This window comes from Hyaloscypha bicolor, assembly GCF_002865645.1.
Source record: "Hyaloscypha bicolor E unplaced genomic scaffold K444scaffold_53, whole genome shotgun sequence".
Classification (NCBI taxonomy): domain Eukaryota; kingdom Fungi; phylum Ascomycota; class Leotiomycetes; order Helotiales; family Hyaloscyphaceae; genus Hyaloscypha; species Hyaloscypha bicolor.
Window position 1 is genome coordinate 1,780,953 of NW_020194555.1, and position 17,215 is coordinate 1,798,167.

The following is a 17,215-nucleotide window of genomic DNA, read 5'->3' on the forward strand; positions in this document are numbered from 1 at the left end:
CCAAATCCAAGGACAATACGAGGAGAGCCCTCGTGGAAAATTCACGCCAAAACCAGACAATGGAATTGACACAATCCGCTGTCGGACCAGCTTTTGCTAGAGCTTCGCGCGACAAAGAACCCTCTTTCAACCTTCCTCTCCCGGACTTCGAATCCTTCCAACATCCTTCAACACGGTGTTGAATCTTTGATTTCTGCCTTGTACAACAAACGACCAACAACGCGACCTACGCCCCAATACCTGCTCACCTAGCTTCCACTCGAACGATCGCAAGCTGAAAATAGCTTGGTCAAAATGGAATTCGTCTACCGACTCAAAGATTCTGTCGTCCAGTACCTTTCTCCTCCCAGCAAACGCCGTCGCACAACCGGCCCTGGAAGCCCCTCGAACGACGCGAGGGAACTTCCTCTCTTGGTTCCTGCCTCCGAACCTCGAAACAGAAAGGCGCAAGCTGCGGTTCGCATTCATGTCAACAAGAAATTCCTTTCTCCTTCCAACACAAAGAATCCGCGAAAGCGAACCCGTGTTGAGTATGAGGCTGATGAAGAAACCATAAGCCCCGATGACTCGATTTCCCAGGTGACTCCTCAGGGAGACGGTAGTGAGGAAGAGGGCAGCGAAGGCGGTGCCGATTTGGATGCTGATGTAGAGATGGAGTCGGATGTTGAAGGCGACGAGGAGGAGGAAGTCGACGAAGATGGCAGTGAAGTTACGGCAGATTCATATGATCCAGATGTGGAGATGATGTCCGAGGGAGGGGGCAGCGAAGGCGAAGCAGATTCAGATGCAGTCACAGATCCAGGGTTGGAGCTCGAGTCTGGGGAAGAGATGGATGGTGACGAGGAAGAGGTTGAGGAAGAGGGTGGTGAAGATGCAGTCACTCATCAAGATTCCAACATGGAGGCAGCGGAAGAAGAGATAAAGGAGGAGGAGGTCGATGAAGAAGCTGCTGCGGAGGCTAAGGTCCAGGAATATCTTGCACGACAGGCCGAGTAAGTGACCCGATTTCATACCTGGACGACCATGTAATTGACAACTTTGATAGGTTAGCTTTGATTCGGGAAGAAGTTGAGAAGGTCAAGGCAGCCGGAGATTGGCATGCAGATGAGGTTTACCTCTTCGAAAGACTCTCTATGCGCAGCTACGAGGAGGTTATATCTTCGGAATGGCGGATTGATCTCCCGACGCTCCCTGAAGGTCTATTCACCACTGATCCCGAGAAGATTTTTATCAAGAATAATTGCAATTCTAGCTACAGTGGTACGTTCTGTTCGGTGAATTTACCCAGCTCTGTTAATCAGTTGGTACAGGTGTTAAGGCTCTCCAGCGCCTCCTTGTACTCGGATATCGCGTTCGAGACCTGTTGTGCAATCCTGGACGACGACCTGAGATTTTGATTACGAGGGAGGTGAAGAGTTACATCAAATGGGCGGAGCGTGATGGCGACTATGTAAAAAGACGCTTCATCCCAGTTCTCACTTTTGTTTCGGCTAAGCCAGGACAAACTACAGACTCTCTCAGCAACTCGATTACCAACGAGATGATGTTTCTGGCTCAGAAGCACCGAGAAAATTTGGCCAATTCCCAAGGACAGACCGGCGCCGTAAAGTACAGGAGACGACCACCACTCCTTTATGGAATCATCGTCGCTCAGTCAATTGTCATCTTCGTTACCCTCGACTCTGCCAATCCCGAAGCAAAAGTCAGACATTTGACACACTTTGACTTTACGGATAAACGCATGGTTGTATGGAATGGCTTCGCTATTGCATACATAATAACTATGGCCAAGGACTACATCATTTCCATCAGAGATGATCTGGAAATTGACGATACGCCTGACTCAGACCCGGATGCTTGACGTCCGTCGCTTCCGCGGTGGCCTCACGATTTATGGAGAACTCGACTTTTTTTTTGAAAAAAATTTAGCATGGTGGATATGGATACGAAGTTCTTGTTTGCGGGCTATTACTGGAGTACGGAGTTGAAATACTCTACCGACACGCTTTTCTTTTGTTCACGGAGGACGGAAATACCCCAAAGCTGCAGCACAAGCTCAGCACAGCACAACACATATTGCCAGTTTGTACGCAATGATACCCGACACACTTCGTTTGATCCGAATAGATTCGTCTCAAACCTGCGCCCTTGTGTTGACTGAGAGTCGTGAGACGTTGCCGTAACGTACAAGCTTCCCTCGTGAATTTACACCATTATAAAACAGCTCCCAATACATTCGTGCCTTACCCAGTGCCAAATAATCCTGCCTCCCTTTTATTCCTCTGAAGCAGCCTTCTCCAAGCCCGCAACGGCATTATCCAACTCCCTAATCCTCTGCCCAACCCTCCTCTGGACCTCCTCGCCTTCGCTTCCAGCCAAAGCCTCTTCAAACATCTCCTTCAATTTATCCAGCTCTTCCCTCGCCGCAGCGCGGTCATCGGCCGCATACACAGATTTCTTCTCCGTTTCCTCGGTGGCGATTTCGAACTCGTCGCGGGCAGTAGCATACTGCTCTTGGATATTCTCTATCAACTCATCCGCTGTGGATTTTGTGGCGAAGTTTCGTGAGGGGATGAGAATCGAAGATGGGTGAGGTTTGGCGGGGGGCTTTTGGTACGCAGAAGGCCGAGAGGCGTTCGTAGAGAGGAGCGAGAGGGGTCGTGCGGAGATGCGATTGAGACGCAGACACTTTGCGCAGATCGAAGGCCTGCCCGCTCGAGCTGGCAGAGTGCGTAATGAAAACATAGCCTCTATTTCAAGACCCACACGAGCTTGTTGGGATGAAAATGGAGCTCCTGAAGCTCTGTCGTGAAGAGGACAGGAGCGGCCGATGACGAGGCGCGTCAAAAGGTCCGAGCCAGCCTTGCGTTCCGTGTCTCAGAAACCGTGTTCCGAACATCCCATTTGCACTTCTCTCAAACGTCTAACTTCCAAACATTGAATTTTTAATCTTGGCGAAAGACCTTGAGGATGGCAGAAGAAGAGAGTGAGCCTTCAAGGCATGTAGCCTATTATCGACAGGCAAAGGATCTCGCACTGGGCCAGCACCCGCTGTCGAAATATGGACCTCCCTTGTTGCTCGTATTTGATGCGCTCCTCACCAGTTTGATTATTTCGAAAGTTGCTTGTGAGTTACTATTACTTTCTGAGAGGAGTCGTAGCTGACATGTGGGCCGCAGACACGGAAATCGATTGGAAGGCGTACATGGAGCAGGTCGAGCAGTATATGAATGGAGAACACGACTACACCAAGATCAAGGGCGGTACAGGCCCGCTGGTATATCCCGCTGCTCACGTGTATATCTACTGGATTCTTTACTATGTAACGGACAAAGGGAAAGATATTTTGCTTGCGCAGAGGATATTTGGGATTTTGTATTTGAGTACAATTGGGACCGTGATGGCGTGTTACAGAAGGGCTAAAGCACGGGACCTTTATCCCATTTTATAACTTGAAAACTGCTAATTATTCATATAGGCTCCTCTGTATATTTTCCCAATGCTAGTACTCTCGAAACGACTCCATAGCATTTTCGTTCTTCGATTATTTAACGACTGCTTCGCCGTATTCTTCCTCTGGGTGGCAATCTACTTCTTCCAAAGGCGATTCTGGACAATAGGGAGCATGGCATACAGTTGGGGGTTGGGTATCAAGATGTCACTTCTTCTGGCCCTGCCTGCCATTGGGGCCATCCTCTTCCTCGCAAGAGGTGTCGGAGGTAGCTTCAAACAAGCATGGCTCATGATACAATTGCAGATTGTGATCGCTTTCCCATTCATGGCGAACTTAATGGGATACCTAAGCAGAGCATTTGAATTCTCGAGGCAGTTTCTTTTCAAGTGGACAGTCAATTGGCGATTTGTCGGAGAGGACGTGTTCTTGAGCAGAGAGTTTTCGGTATCTCTGCTTGTAGGACACATCAGCACCCTCATACTCTTCGCAACAACAAGGTGGCTGCGGCCTGCCGAAAAGCCAATATCTGAGCTGCTCAGAAATGCGGTGAAGTTTGAGGAACCGGGTGGGAAGATGCAGCATGCCATTTCTATTCGAATCTCGCCGAACTACATCTTGACGACCATCCTCACAGCCAACGCCATTGGCATTCTCTTCGCCCGTTCGCTCCACTACCAGTTCTATGCCTACATCGCACCCGCTACGCCATTCCTTCTATGGCGAAGCGGGTTGCACCCAGTCTTTCAATACGCCTTCTGGGCTGTTCAAGAATGGGCGTGGAATGTGTATCCGAGCACCGATGCCAGCTCTATGGTTGTAGTGGGTATCCTTTTCCTCACGGTTGCGAGTGTGTGGTGGGGGACTCGGCACGATTTTGTAAATCCGAAAGGCGAGGGCGCGGCAAGTAAGAGGTGGACTTGAGCAGGTAGATGGTATATTGGACATCCCTTCTATTCTTCTTCCGAATCTGATGGGGGCATCTTGCCGGCGGTCGATTCCTCGTCGGAATCCTCGGGGTATGAAGATGCCTTGGCGAATTCCTTGGGCCTGAAGCATTGTTAGTAAATGATGCCACCCTGTGGGGAACAAACTTAGAGCGTACCAATAAGGCTCCTTCCTCCATATATGTTCGTCACGGACAACATTTATGATCTCGCCATCAATCTTATTCTGCCGCACGTCTGTTTCCCTGGTATCAATCAGGACATAGCCTCCACGTTTGATCCAGATGGTATTGCGGAAACGAGAGAGGAGCTCGACAAGAAGGAGCTTTTGGTCTGGCAGTGAGCAGGAGTACAGGCAGTTCCCTTCTGCCTTGATGACACGCGCAATGGCTTGGGTGGGTGTCAAAGACGGAGGCGGGGTAGAAGTCTCTTCGGCGGCTGCGAAAACGTTGCGCTTTGGTCGCCCCATATTGGGATCGTTGAATAATGGATTGACCAGTCGCGAGTTTTGGATTGGTAAGATTGCAATTGGCTTGGGTCAGGACGTTTTTGCCCTTGAGCTTGAGCTGTTCTGCTCGTCCGTAGGTTTGGGAAAGAAAAAATTGTACTCGGAGCCGGGGCCGGAGCCGGAGAAACATTTATACGGCGGGGTCCTCAACCCTAGGCGGAAACCGTCAAGCCAAAGACGATCTCCCATTTACTTTTACTTTCTCAGCGGCCCCTCCATCATGCACCGAGATGCTCAGCTGCACCAGCAGAAGACCTGACTCCTCATACCGTGAACTCGTATCAGGAGCGCATGTTCCTCAATGCGTACTGCCAGTGGCATACCCCGCAGACCCTGGCTCAATCGGTCCGGTCATTGATTTTCAATGAGGGTCTGACAATTAACGGCGTATGGCTAGTCTTGCCACACAGCATCCTGAGATTTTCATAAAGTCTTGACGTTTTCTTATTTAGATATGCTTCTCTCTACAACTCAACCTCTTGTGTACCGATCTTCTCTACTTCTCAATTCATACCCTGATATATAGATTCCACAAGCGCATCTAAATCTTTTCATTGACCTGGTTAGTTTTAATGTGCAGTCTGGTTCAAGATGACTTCTTACGCTTTTGGAGCCCCCATTGTCGTCGAGTCGTCTGACAATTCCCAAGAAAAATAAATTGTACTTCCGCCAAAGGCTCCTGCTCACACATACTCTGCTCAGGATCCCATCGAGCTTGCAGATTTCAATGGAAACCACAATGGGCCTTCTGCATCGGGACATGCCACGCCGTCGGGGGCACAAACTACTTTCACAAGCTCAAGTCCCAGATGCAGCTGAGACAGGTGACCCGGTTAACGCAGGACATTGAGGAGAAATAAGAAAGCTCCTGGCTGAAAGGTGACTCTTTCAAACTATACTAGCACTCTATGCCCCCTGGTATCATGCAAAACACCCAGATATGCAATGACAAAAATGTAATGCTGCGCACAATGCAATCATACCTTTTCCTTTGCCGCCTCATTGGCGGACTGCCCAGTCATCTCGCCATCAGTACCGCTCTCACTCGAGGCTGCCCTCTCTTCAGCCCTCTTCTTCTCTTCCGCGTACTTCTCCATCCTAACCCTTCTGTCCTCCCTCCAGATCGGTCCCCACTTGAGCTCAACAAGCAACATAGGCATCGCAGCAATGCACACAAGCGCGAGAAATGTGAAGCACCACCCTCTTCCCATGTTATCTATCATAATGTTAATGATACCCGTTCCAGCGGCGCCCATAAAACATCGAACCAAGTTATTTGCTGCCGTTGCGGTGGAAGGGCTTTGGGGGTACAGATCTACCACCAAAGTACTCAGTATGTTGAATGCGCCGTTGACACACAATCCAATGAAGAATTGAAGAACGAGTGGTACCGCAAGATTCGCGTTCTTCTCAAGGACCCATCCATAGCATAAGACACAGGCAAGACCGAAGCCTAGCAACGGCCATATGATTTCCAATCGTGCCCGTTCAATAGGAAAGTGCCTGAGATCATTTCCGTGCTTCCGGTCGATTGTAAATCCAATCTGTTTAGCAACTCGCCGGAAATTATGATCCAGCATCTTTCCATTGATGAAGCTTGCAAGAGCACAGCCGCACCCAAATGGCAGGTAGCAGAGTCCGATTTGAAGGTCGTTGAAATGGTAGATATCCTGGAATAGTTTTGGGAGGGATGCCATGATGTCGTAGAAAGCGGTATATATCAAAGCATTGTAAATGAGAACAACCGCCATGTCTTTCTCCATGGCGATATGAATAGTCTTGAGCGGGTTCGGCCATCGTAACTTCCTCGTTCGAGCCAGTTCTGCCTGGGCAAGGCGACGACCTTCAGCAGTATGGGATCTCGACAGCCCGTTCCCAGATGTCTCCTGCTTATGCAGCTGAAGCCACTCGAGAACGGTCATGTTCCAACCTTGTGGCGGCACTGAACCATTTCCAACCACATTGCGGCCAGTTTCAGGAACGGTGAGAGCAAAGGAAACCAGGAAACACCCCGCAATGATGACCAGAAACCAAAAGATAGACCGCCAGCCCAGAAATTGGGCAAGGATTCCACCAATTACAGGTCCCAGCGCTGGGCCCATCATTGTCCCTGCCCCAACCATGCCCATATAACTGCCTCGTTCCGAGCTAGTAGAAATATCTGCAACAACACCAAAACCCAAAGCAATTGCTCCACTACTTCCTGTACTTTGCATACATCGAAGAACGAAAAGGGCAGCATAACTGTTCTGCAGCGCCAAGCCAATGTTTGCGCCTAGATATATTGTAAAAGCGATTATGTATGCCGGCCGCCTCCCAGCCATATCAGCCAAATCGCCGAAAACTGTGGGCGCGAGCCCTTGGAAGACCATATAAGACGTAAGAGTCAAGTTGATCAGCGTAGTTGACACGTTTAAGTCGACTTCGAGGGGATTCAACGCCGGGAAGTATATGTTCGCTGAAGTTGGAGAGATGAAAGCGGCCCAGGTAACCTAGCGAATCTAGGAGTTAGCATTGTTTTACAATGAAATAATTCGGGAGTTGAAAAGATGATTGACAAAGCTGGATGAATTCCAGTAGTGACATTGTCTCAAAAGGCTAGATAGCCGCACCCTTTTACCCGAGAGCCTTGCTCTAAAGATCTGTCTCGAGAGTAAGAGCACCTAGCAAAGCCATCTGGAAGAGGAAAATAGAGCTAACCATCACGACAATGAACCGCTTCTGCGCTGTACTGAAAGCTGAATATACAGGCCCAGTCGAGACCACAGCCAACTGTTCCAAGTCTCGAGCGTCATCATGGGCAGCTTCAGTCTCTTCGGAGTGGGAGGAGCAGGTCTGAGATATTCCATGCGCAGGTGCAATGGCTGGTTCGAGGACGGCACCCTGTATACTTGCACCAACTTCCTCTGCTTTCTCTGCGTCCCCTGAAGAATTATCTGAAGCCATGACAGAAATGACAGTAAAGCATAGTATAAGGCTGAGAGACGAGAGACTAGAGAGGAGGAGGAGAGAGGGGAAGTAAAGAGATGGCCGAAGTAGAGGCTACATCCAAGAAGGGAGAAAGCTATGGAAGGAGAAATCTTCAATATATATCCACCTGAGGGGTCCAAAGTTTTATTAGTGGCGGTGATCCACACCTATTTGCATACTGGAGCAAAACGTCCCAGTGAGCAGGTTCTGGCGCAGCAGAAAGATACCACTGCCAGTGGACTCTTAGAGATGGAGATCCGATCAAGCTCCGACAAGCAATCCGCCCCACGGCACGCTATCCGAGAGCGAGCGTGGCGCATCATGCAATGAGGGGCGGCCGCGGGCGGCGTTGCGCCATGTCTTTCTTGGAGCATGTCTCCAGTGCTGTAAGGATCTGAGAAGGAGAAACTGGGCAGTATAGGGGGAGTGGTAGATGCAATTGGAAAGTTGTGAGCTGAAGAAAGGAGAGGAAGAGAGTTGCAGGAAGCGACGATGTTTTGCAGGGGGGCTTTTACAGTAAGCGTTGAAGCGTCGAAGCGTCGACAGGGTTCCCAGAGTGAGTGCAGCGGGTAGGGATGCGTAAAAAACGGTTTTTATATGTTCACGTGACAGTAGAGCGTGACTTGCTAGCCTAATTTGGTGTTTCATTGTTTTTATCCTAATTAATTATATACACGTGATTGCCATCCAAATAAAAAAAACCAACGGAAATTATAAAAAAATCTTTTTTTATTTCGAGAAAAATATAAAACAGCGTGTTTTTTTATATTTCCGCATCCCTAGCAGGAGTAGCGGGCAAGGATGAGCGGGAAGATCCGACGAAAGCGAAGGCGAAGAAGGCTGGAAACCAGTGAACTGTCAAGAATATCACCACCGCCACCACCACCACCTCGAGAGCATTCGACACGCCGAATTGGGTTGACTCTTTCAGCCCACAAGTAAACAAACTTTCCTTGTTTCCAACACTTCACCTTCAAGATCTCCCACACATCGCGATCCCCAGTCCGGCCCCCTTCCTCCGACACAGCCATGACCGACCTCACGCCAATCCTGAATGAGCTCCTCAAGAGCCACGATGCACCAGCAACGATCGATCCGTCTCTAGCCCTGCAGAACATCGATGAATTCCTGAAGGAAGCTTATCGGATAGTAAGCACATATTCGAATACTTGAATCACGCGCTCCCTTCTAACCCAATCACCAGAACGCACACATAGCTTCCTTAAACTCATACCTGAAAAGCATAAGGCAGGCCTATCTTTCAACGGCCCCCCCACCAAGGCGAACCGGCATCTCCTCGAAAGATAAGCAGTCGAAGCATTTAACAGATCGTCAGAAAGAGGAGGTTGATGCCGAGGCGAAGCAATTAATTCGCCAGCTCGAGGCTAGTATTCGCAATTTAGCAGATGCGGAACTGCTCTCCCAGCAGACCGAAACCACGCTCATTCGAAAGAAATATGCACGGTTAGGCCTTGGGGCTCTGGGATCATGGGCTGCTGGTGGAGCAGGCCAGCCGAAATCACACGATCAGGAATTAGATGAAGCCAAGGCCAATGCCATCAAAACGCATCGGGAGGCCGTTATTTGGTATCTCAGTCAGAAGATACAACAATGTTCATTGTTTCAGGCCGTGATGATGGAGAAGAGGTTACGCCGCGAGATGGAGAAGAACAAGAGTGCGCTCGCAAAGTCGCGAGCGCCTATGCCAGAGTTAGGAGGCTTCGACAATGCCCCCCTGCCTCCGACGAAGTCCAGCGCATCTGTGCATTTGGAAGCGCAGCAACTAGATCCGGAGCAGGAGCTGAGCCCTGAGCAGATACAGATGTTTGAGAAGGAGAACCAGGATATGCTGAAGCACTACGAGAGCACACTGGACCAAGTCAGGTATGCCGGTCAGCTCCTGCGATTAGAGTAGTGCTGATCAATTTTGCAGAACGGCTGAGAAGTCGTTGGTAGAGATATCGGAGTTGCAAACACAGCTCGTTAGCAACTTGGCAACGCAGTCCGCACACATCGACCAGCTCGTGGCCGATTCCTTCTTTACAGCAGAGAACGTTGGGGGCGGCAATAAGGAGTTGAAGAAGGCAACGGAGCGGAAAAGTACAGCGAAATATGTGTTCTATGCATCCTGCGGACTGAGCCTCCTCTTGGTCGTCTGGGACTTGGTTATCTGAAGCCACAAATTCTATAAGAGCCGGTCCTTCTTGAACCCGAGACGGATATTCTGAGCAACCTGACGCTGACATGTGACGGCGGCTGAAGTGATACATGCGATGATGCAAGAATGCAGGCACGGAAGCCACACGAATGTGTCTGCCCTGGTTTCCGCCGACCGCCTCTTGTTCGGCACATGCTTCGAACGTCGAAACTGTATACCATGTGCTCAGCACAGCACCGCAAGCAAAGTAGGTAGCGATGATCTCACTGGGCCCATCCCCGTCCCCTTGCTCGTGCTCGTGCTCCCTCCAATTAAGGATGCGGTAATATAAAACACACGGCTGGTTTATATTTTTCTCGCCATAAAAACCCTGTTTTTTATAATTTCCGATCGTTTTTATTTGTATGGCAAACACGTGTATATATTTAATTAGGAAGAAGGTGGAGAACATTGAAAACACCAAATTACGCTAGCAAGTCACGCTCTACTATCACGTGGAAATATAAAAATCCCGTTTTATATATATAAAACCAATAAAATATGATACAACCCTACTTTTTATACACAAACCATTTTTTACGCATCCCTACTCCAAGTGCCGTTCACAGGATCGGGGGACCTCGGTTCTGGGCGCAGCAAGCCCGCCAGCCCGACGTGAATCAAGTGATAAAGCCGGCAGAATCACCCCAGAAGCCACTGTTTGCCCCAGAGCGCAGCGCGGACTCGACCCACTTTAAATCCACACCAAAATCCTCCGTTCCTACCCCACGATAAATAATGAGTCCCCGTCTATCAAATCTCTCACCTCCATCCTCACCCTCACCCTCATCCTCCCTCTCCCGTCCTACCGCAACTTCGCCCTCTTTAAGACTGCAGAGCATCACCGGCCATATGTCTCAATCAACATCCACCAGCTTCTCCGCCGAGGCGGTGCCCCAAGCTCCAGAGGATCCCCTCTTCGGACTGATGGCAGCTTACAGAGCCGACTCCTTCGACAAGAAAGTAGATCTGGGAATTGGCGCCTACAGAGACAACGACGCCAAACCCTGGATCCTACCTGTCGTCAAGAAGGTCACTCATCCTGTGCAGTTATTTAAATCAATGCTAACCCAGAGCTTCAGGCAGAGGAGATCCTCCGCCGGGACCCCGCCTTGAACCACGAATACCTCCCCATTGCCGGCCTCAGCACCTTCACATCCGCCGCTGCAAAGCTGATTCTGGGCGCTGATTCTCCAGCCATTGCTGAGAAGCGCACATGCTCCATCCAAACCATCTCTGGGACTGGAGCAGTGCATTTGGGTGCTCTCTTCCTCGCCAAATTCTACCCCGGCCATCCCAAGGTCTACTTCAGCAACCCAACCTGGGCCAACCACAACCAGATTTTCTCCAATGTGTCTGTTCCCATCGGTACCTACCCTTACTTCTCGAACTCCACAAAGGGTCTTGATTTTGCTGGAATGAAGAATGCGATCTCCGAAGCTCCTGATCACAGCATCATCCTTCTTCATGCCTGCGCACATAATCCGACTGGTGTCGACCCGACCCAAGAACAATGGAAGGAACTAGCGGCTCTTCTGAAACAAAAATCACACTTTCCCTTCTTCGACTGTGCATACCAAGGTTTTGCATCTGGTGATCTTGCGAAGGACGCCTGGGCTGTGCGGTACTTTATCGAGCAAGGATTTGAGCTCTGCATTGCTCAATCTTTCGCTAAGAACTTCGGCCTCTATGGTGAACGAGCTGGCTGCTTCCACTTTGTGACGGGCTCAGGTTCGGATGCCCAGAAGACGATTGGCAGAATTGCCTCACAACTCGCTATTCTCCAGCGATCCGAGATCTCGAATCCGCCGGCGTATGGTGCGAGAATTGCAGGACTTATACTGAATGATGAAACTCTGTTCAAAGAATGGGAGGAGGATTTAAGAACCATGGCAGGGAGAATTATTGCCATGCGAAAGGCGTTGAGGGCAAAGTTAGAAGAGATGGGAACACCAGGCACCTGGAACCACATCACCGATCAAATAGGCATGTTCTCGTTCACAGGCCTGTCAGAGAAGCAGGTCCTGGAGCTGAGAAATGTTGCTCACGTCTATATGACGAAGAATGGACGTATTAGCATGGCTGGCTTGAATACCCATAATGTTGACTACTTCGCCAAGGCTGTGGACAAGGTTGTTAGAGAGACGCAGGGTTGATCATTTGATTGATGCTGCATTTCTGAGATTTGGAGTTGGGGGCGGTTTGTCATCAGATGGAAATTGTGTTGGCATAGAGAAAATCATTTCCTCTGCGCCCTGGGTAACATAGATGCATGGGAACAGTCTCTCCTCAATGGATTCACCTACCTAGGCTTGTCAGATTCAAAGACCATATAGTCAGTGCTTGGAAAAAGTGGTTTACTTTCCCTTTGCCGTTCGGACTTCTTTTCTGGCATGTGTCAGACTCGGTCTCCTTCTGCAGAGCAAGACCATTCCTCCTGACTCGGCCGCTCCTCGGCCGCTCCTCGGTTCCCTTGCCAGCCGGAGACCTAATTGTTGTCAACATGCAGACATATTGATCACGAACGTCTGCATTCGGATCCGAGCCACGAATTGGCGGCATCTGTGAGTATTGTTAGTCGGATGATTGGGTAAGTCCATTGCCCCAGAGATCTTGGGACATTCAACCAAGCAAGGAGTTTGAGGAACGACTTACGAGTTCACCTCGTTCAAGGTGGCCATCAAGAAGGGTCCTTGCGCTTCTCTCTCAAGACTACAAGCGCCGTAGCATAATATTGTCGAATTTGGCTATCGTTCCAATTCTGATGGTGCGCTTCTCTAAGATATTGGCCGGCAAGCTCGGCATTGTGCCTGCGGAGGTGGAACAGTCCACGCCTGCTGTAATAAGCTGCATCCTTCTGCGATTGCTCCGTCTCTGAGCAGCTACAAGAAGAGGCAAGTTCCACTTCAAGGTCTTTTATCGCTTGCCCATTTCTCGATTAATTATTCTCTGGTCTTTTTTTCGAGGTTCTGGTGGAGTCTGATATAATCATGGCCTTCGCTGAAAATGAGGACATGTTCAGTTGGAACTTTGTGATTCAGGAATACTCTCTGGTCCGTAAAAATCAGCCAGTGCTTTGCGTTTGGTGGTATTTTGGGGGCAACGCTTATTGTCCACTTCCTTACGATCCCCTTCTGCGAGCGCACTCTGGAGCTCCTCAGGAAGTCGTCGATCTCCTTGACTCCTGATAAAGCGCTCTCCTCTCCTCAGTTGCATGATCCAGCCCATCCAAGGCATTAATAGCCACATCATGGATCTTATTGTCCTGCCAAGTTTCTGATTGCCGTGGCCATGTAGAGACACATGCTTCTGAATCTCGTCCCTCAAGTCGGTGGGCAGGTTGGACCAGCGGTAACGATTCAGACGGAATGCATCTGCAAAGAACAATCCAAGGTGCGGCCCAAAGCTGGTGAGTATATCGGCCGTGTGGTTAAACTTCGCGGCATGTTGCTGAGCGAGCCTGCTGAGTTGAGCGATTTCTCCATAGATAACGGCACCTGGGCTTAGAGGTCCAGCCTGGTTCTTTTGGTTTGTCCACTGCCCCATGTAGGAGAGGACCTCGCGGCCTCGTATGTTGTAGTATTAGTGCGTTTTTGCAAGTTTCTTGATTTGGGGAAGACCATATCTAAAATTTGGTTATCAACAGAGAATTCGACTACCTCAAGAGAGGTGATGACAAGGCTATGTCGGATCCTTCTAGTGGGCATCCGCCCTTCACTGTTATCTTGGTCGCAACGGCAAAATAGTTGTGATTTGGGCCAAAAACCCCAAATTGAAAAGACACCGCCATCACATATCGAATGACCCCTCTCATTGAGGCTATGGAGCAGGTCTGGAAATTAAGACCAATGCTCGTGCCAGTGCCGAACAATGGCGAGTTTGTGCAAGCTGCAGTCCCGGGCATGGCGTGATTAATGGAGGTCCTTTCGATGCTTGTGTCAGATGACCAATTCAATTGCAAAGTGTGACGCCTGGCTGTGGTTCTGGGACTGGCGGGGGTTGAGTGAGTCTTGCAGCAATTTCTTAGATGATTACGTTGCAATCGCCTCATTTCACACGTTGGCAGAATATCGCAATCCACATCGCGATATTGGCCTGAAGTCATGTACGAACGTGGTAAAAGAAGGCTAAACCCCACGCGTCTTCAGAAAGTTTGGCTTAACTTTATGAACTGCGTAAGGTTACTTCACCTTGAACATCCTACTTCGTTGTTCATCATTTCCCCTCTCTTCGGGTGACTCTGGCATTGACATCCTTTCTTGTCCGACGTTTTCGAAGTTTGAAGCCCACTTTCGAGGTAGTAGATTCTCTAGCGCATCTCCTCGGGCTCTTATCCACCGGCAATGGATGTTTCTTCTGGTAACTGTATATCCGATGACAGAGAACGTCGGCTAATGGCTGTGTAGACTGGGTTCCTTGCTCGGAATTGGGATGAATTCGATTACTTCTCTGTCAGTCAGGTGATGCCAATAAAAGCATTTTGGAATGTCGGAAGCGGCTATTGTCTTGGTTCTAACAGTCCCACGCATTCCTCGTTTTATCGGTGCAATGGTATTCAGGCCGGCAGCAGATCTGTGGCGCAGGAAATGGCCATTTATCGTTATTTGTGGCCACCAGGCTTTGACGTCAGTAGCCCTGAGATGGCACACGGGAAGGTGGTGAGAGTAGAGAGAGAACTGTAACGTAGGTAGGAATTCCAATGAACTACAAGCCAAGCTCCTTCGCGTATCAAAGTGGTTAGAGGGAAGGCTCACAGTGTATTACGGAGGCAGGCGGCATATAAAAATCGTCCATCGGCTAAAAAGCGAGGAATGCCAAAATTGCTACGTTTGGAAAATCACACCAAATCTCAATGCAACGTCTAAACCTCTTTAAAATAGCTTTGTGAGATAGAAAAGAAGCAGGTTTAACTTTTATGGAATTTCTTAATGTCGGTTCACCAGTAATGCGTAGCACCGTCACGTAATATGCGTGGAATGCAGGTGCGTTAAAGTTAGTGAAGTGGTTGATATTCAGAAGTAAGGATCGCAATATCGTGGTGTTGATATGCGATCCCTAAATCTGCTAAGCCTAATGGGGACTTGTCTACCAGTTGAGTCACGCATGTGACGCGAGGTCACATGACCCAGGAAATTCGCAGTGCAGCTATTCCGACACTTAATAATTAAATATGATTCGGAATTACGAGAATTCCAATATTGCGAGAGTTAAGATGGTTCCCGCCCTCGCTTAGAGAACTGGACGATTTTTAATGCAGCCCGCCTTCGTATTTGGTAAATGTCTCTTTTACATTGGGTCACCCCCTTCTGTCTCCTCTTACTGTCTCCATGAAATGCTGAAAACATCGCATAACTTTCTAGCAAGATGCTCGCCAATTTCATTTTATCCCAGCCCAATGGTGCTCGACCTCTGACCTCGCCAATGGGATTAAGTCAATACATAGCAAGCACTACATTCTTGAATTCTGTATCTGTAAATATGACCTCAAAGAAAATATACAGCAAGATTTGTTGCCATCACCAATCAATTCTGGGGCCCACGTATCAGGTTCTTGATGCCATCCCCTTTCCTCGTCCTCTCCCATGCGTCCGTGGTGTGCTCGAAGTCCACAAATGAGGAAATGAGCTCCTTTACAGAAACTCTCTTTGATTCGAGAAGATGCAGCGCCAATTCGTAGTCTCCTGCGCTGTAGCGAAAACATCCCTTCATGGTTATTTCTTTCTCTGATAACGTGGTGATCGGAAATTGAATGCCTGGATTCCCAAGGCCAGCCTGAATGAATGTTCCACCTTTCTTGAGAACGTGTATTCCCGTAGAGATACAGACTTCTACTCCTGTGGCTTCCAGAACTGCGTCAGCTCCTCCGTCTAAATTGTGGGCTTCTTTGATCTTGCCCGCGATAGTCTCAGACGAGTCGTTGTCAGGCTGAAATGTACCAGTGGCGGCAAACTTTCGAGCAAACTCTAGTCGACTAGCGTTGACATCGACAGAGATAATCTGTTGTGCTCCCAATGCTTTTGACACTGCAGCACAAAGGAGACCAATAGTTCCCGAACCAAAGATTATCACGTCTTGTCCGAGTCTGATATCTGCCAGCCGGCAAACATGCATTGCAACTGCCAAAGGCTCCACCAAAACACCCTCCTCTAAACTGACAAAACTCGGTAACTTATAGCAAAAGTCCTCTGCCTATTATTTCAAGTTAGCAGTTGTTCAAATATAGTCGGGGCATGGCTTGCTATCTTAAAATACTTCGCGAGTGTCCCATGGGAAAAGGGAGGAGAGGCCGCAAACACCATCTTGGGACAGAGATTGTATTGACCCGCTTTGCAAGGCAAGCATCTCCGACACGGCACACCGGGTTCGATGGCTACCTTGTCCCCAACATTGAGAGACGACACTGCAGAGCCGATTTCGTGGATAGTTCCTGATGCCTCGTGGCCCATGATCAGAGGACGGGATGCATCAACCTTGGCGCTTATTCCTCCTTTCGTCCAGAAAGATATATCACTCCCGCACACTCCAACATAAGCGATTCGGATGATAACATCGTGCTCTTCCGTGATACTGGGGTAGGGACTTTCTCCTACCCAAGCGTTTCCCGGTCCTGAAAGGAAAAGCGAAGGATTCTTTTCCACGGATACCATTTTGTGTGTTGAAAGGTTGTATAAATGAGTATTTGAAGAGAGTTCAGTTGTGAGTCTTGTTGCAATGTGGGATAACCCGAAGGCACTCACTCTTTTATACGTAAACAGAAAACATAACGCAGTCAACTAGCTCATCGACGCTTGTAAGAAGGCGTAATCGCTCGGTGGTTCTCACCTCCAACTCGCTTAGCACGCCTTGTAGGTGAGGGATAGCAATACGCAATGAACAGCGATACGCAAATCGCACCAAAATTTGTATGGGCAAATCGGGCAGATTTGCATTATAACAACGCCTTAATTTTTTAGTCTTAAAAATTTACTAAGCTAAAGGGTCTACTTCTTAGGATTAATTCCCAATACTTAGACACTATTTTAATACGTTGCGTTGTAAGAATTCAAAGGGAGAAAAAGAGAGATTTTTGGTGGGATACCACCAAAATCTCAGACCCGCGTATCGCTGTTCGTTGCCTTCACCTACAAGGCGTGCTAAGCGAG

General features: G+C 49.0%; 9 protein-coding genes across 9 annotated transcripts; 4 read left to right on the forward strand and 5 right to left on the reverse strand.

The window, feature by feature from the left end:
- Nucleotides 1–897: 897 nt before the first annotated feature.
- K444DRAFT_524803 (uncharacterized protein) lies at nt 898–1,861 on the forward strand (the record flags this gene model as incomplete). Its single annotated transcript, XM_024874384.1, has 3 exons — nt 898–992; nt 1,046–1,260; nt 1,311–1,861. 3 exons carry the CDS (start codon nt 898–900, stop codon nt 1,859–1,861), a joined length of 861 nt encoding a protein of 286 aa, XP_024739438.1.
- A 413-nt stretch (nt 1,862–2,274) lies between these two features.
- Nucleotides 2,275–2,745, reverse strand: K444DRAFT_641844 (uncharacterized protein; the record flags this gene model as incomplete). The annotated part of the gene is made up of 1 exon (XM_024884672.1): nt 2,275–2,745. One exon carries the CDS (start codon nt 2,743–2,745, stop codon nt 2,275–2,277), a length of 471 nt encoding a protein of 156 aa, XP_024739439.1.
- A 77-nt stretch (nt 2,746–2,822) lies between these two features.
- K444DRAFT_344415 (glycosyltransferase family 58 protein) lies at nt 2,823–4,529 on the forward strand. Its single transcript, XM_024872054.1, has 3 exons — nt 2,823–3,127; nt 3,180–3,424; nt 3,479–4,529. The coding sequence occupies exons 1-3, from the start codon at nt 2,971–2,973 to the stop codon at nt 4,373–4,375; spliced, it is 1,299 nt and encodes a 432-aa protein (XP_024739440.1). The 5' UTR covers nt 2,823–2,970; the 3' UTR covers nt 4,376–4,529.
- Nucleotides 4,530–4,657: 128 nt separating this feature from the next.
- Nucleotides 4,658–4,867, reverse strand: K444DRAFT_490428 (uncharacterized protein; the record flags this gene model as incomplete). The annotated part of the gene is made up of 1 exon (XM_024873197.1): nt 4,658–4,867. A coding segment is annotated over one exon (210 nt), but the record flags the coding sequence as incomplete, so codon positions are not given.
- Nucleotides 4,868–5,482: 615 nt separating this feature from the next.
- On the reverse strand, nt 5,483–7,929 carry K444DRAFT_557671 (MFS general substrate transporter). Its single transcript, XM_024876796.1, has 2 exons — nt 7,607–7,929; nt 5,483–7,398 (listed from the first exon to the last, which is right to left on the reverse strand). The coding sequence occupies exons 1-2, from the start codon at nt 7,850–7,852 to the stop codon at nt 5,884–5,886; spliced, it is 1,761 nt and encodes a 586-aa protein (XP_024739442.1). The 5' UTR covers nt 7,853–7,929; the 3' UTR covers nt 5,483–5,883.
- An 816-nt stretch (nt 7,930–8,745) lies between these two features.
- Nucleotides 8,746–10,105, forward strand: K444DRAFT_585770 (snare protein syntaxin-like protein 18/UFE1). Its single transcript, XM_024877941.1, has 3 exons — nt 8,746–9,025; nt 9,081–9,760; nt 9,810–10,105. The coding sequence occupies exons 1-3, from the start codon at nt 8,906–8,908 to the stop codon at nt 10,048–10,050; spliced, it is 1,041 nt and encodes a 346-aa protein (XP_024739443.1). The 5' UTR covers nt 8,746–8,905; the 3' UTR covers nt 10,051–10,105.
- An 820-nt stretch (nt 10,106–10,925) lies between these two features.
- Nucleotides 10,926–12,229, forward strand: K444DRAFT_524197 (PLP-dependent transferase; the record flags this gene model as incomplete). Its single annotated transcript, XM_024874337.1, has 2 exons — nt 10,926–11,105; nt 11,156–12,229. 2 exons carry the CDS (start codon nt 10,926–10,928, stop codon nt 12,227–12,229), a joined length of 1,254 nt encoding a protein of 417 aa, XP_024739444.1.
- Nucleotides 12,230–13,091: 862 nt separating this feature from the next.
- Nucleotides 13,092–13,619, reverse strand: K444DRAFT_627466 (uncharacterized protein; the record flags this gene model as incomplete). Its single annotated transcript, XM_024882801.1, has 1 exon — nt 13,092–13,619. The coding sequence occupies one exon, from the start codon at nt 13,617–13,619 to the stop codon at nt 13,092–13,094; it is 528 nt and encodes a 175-aa protein (XP_024739445.1).
- Nucleotides 13,620–15,596: 1,977 nt separating this feature from the next.
- On the reverse strand, nt 15,597–16,720 carry K444DRAFT_641849 (GroES-like protein; the record flags this gene model as incomplete). Its single annotated transcript, XM_024884673.1, has 2 exons — nt 15,597–16,262; nt 16,313–16,720. The coding sequence occupies 2 exons, from the start codon at nt 16,718–16,720 to the stop codon at nt 15,597–15,599; spliced, it is 1,074 nt and encodes a 357-aa protein (XP_024739446.1).
- Nucleotides 16,721–17,215: the final 495 nt, after the last annotated feature.

Excerpts from the sequence above, each read along its gene's own strand:
- K444DRAFT_585770 (XM_024877941.1), top strand. The coding sequence starts at position 8,906 with ATGACCGACCTCACGCCAATCCTGAATGAGCTCCTCAAGAGCCACGAT. Across the intron at positions 9,026-9,080 it reads TGAAGGAAGCTTATCGGATA|AACGCACACATAGCTTCCTT; the intron begins GTAAGCACATAT and ends CCCAATCACCAG. Across the intron at positions 9,761-9,809 it reads AGCACACTGGACCAAGTCAG|AACGGCTGAGAAGTCGTTGG; the intron begins GTATGCCGGTCA and ends TCAATTTTGCAG.
- K444DRAFT_344415 (XM_024872054.1), top strand. The coding sequence starts at position 2,971 with ATGGCAGAAGAAGAGAGTGAGCCTTCAAGGCATGTAGCCTATTATCGA. Across the intron at positions 3,128-3,179 it reads GATTATTTCGAAAGTTGCTT|ACACGGAAATCGATTGGAAG; the intron begins GTGAGTTACTAT and ends TGTGGGCCGCAG. Across the intron at positions 3,425-3,478 it reads CGTGTTACAGAAGGGCTAAA|GCTCCTCTGTATATTTTCCC; the intron begins GCACGGGACCTT and ends TTATTCATATAG.
- K444DRAFT_557671 (XM_024876796.1), bottom strand. The coding sequence starts at position 7,852 with ATGGCTTCAGATAATTCTTCAGGGGACGCAGAGAAAGCAGAGGAAGTT. Across the intron at positions 7,399-7,606 it reads AGCGGTTCATTGTCGTGATG|GTTACCTGGGCCGCTTTCAT; the intron begins GTTAGCTCTATT and ends TAGATTCGCTAG.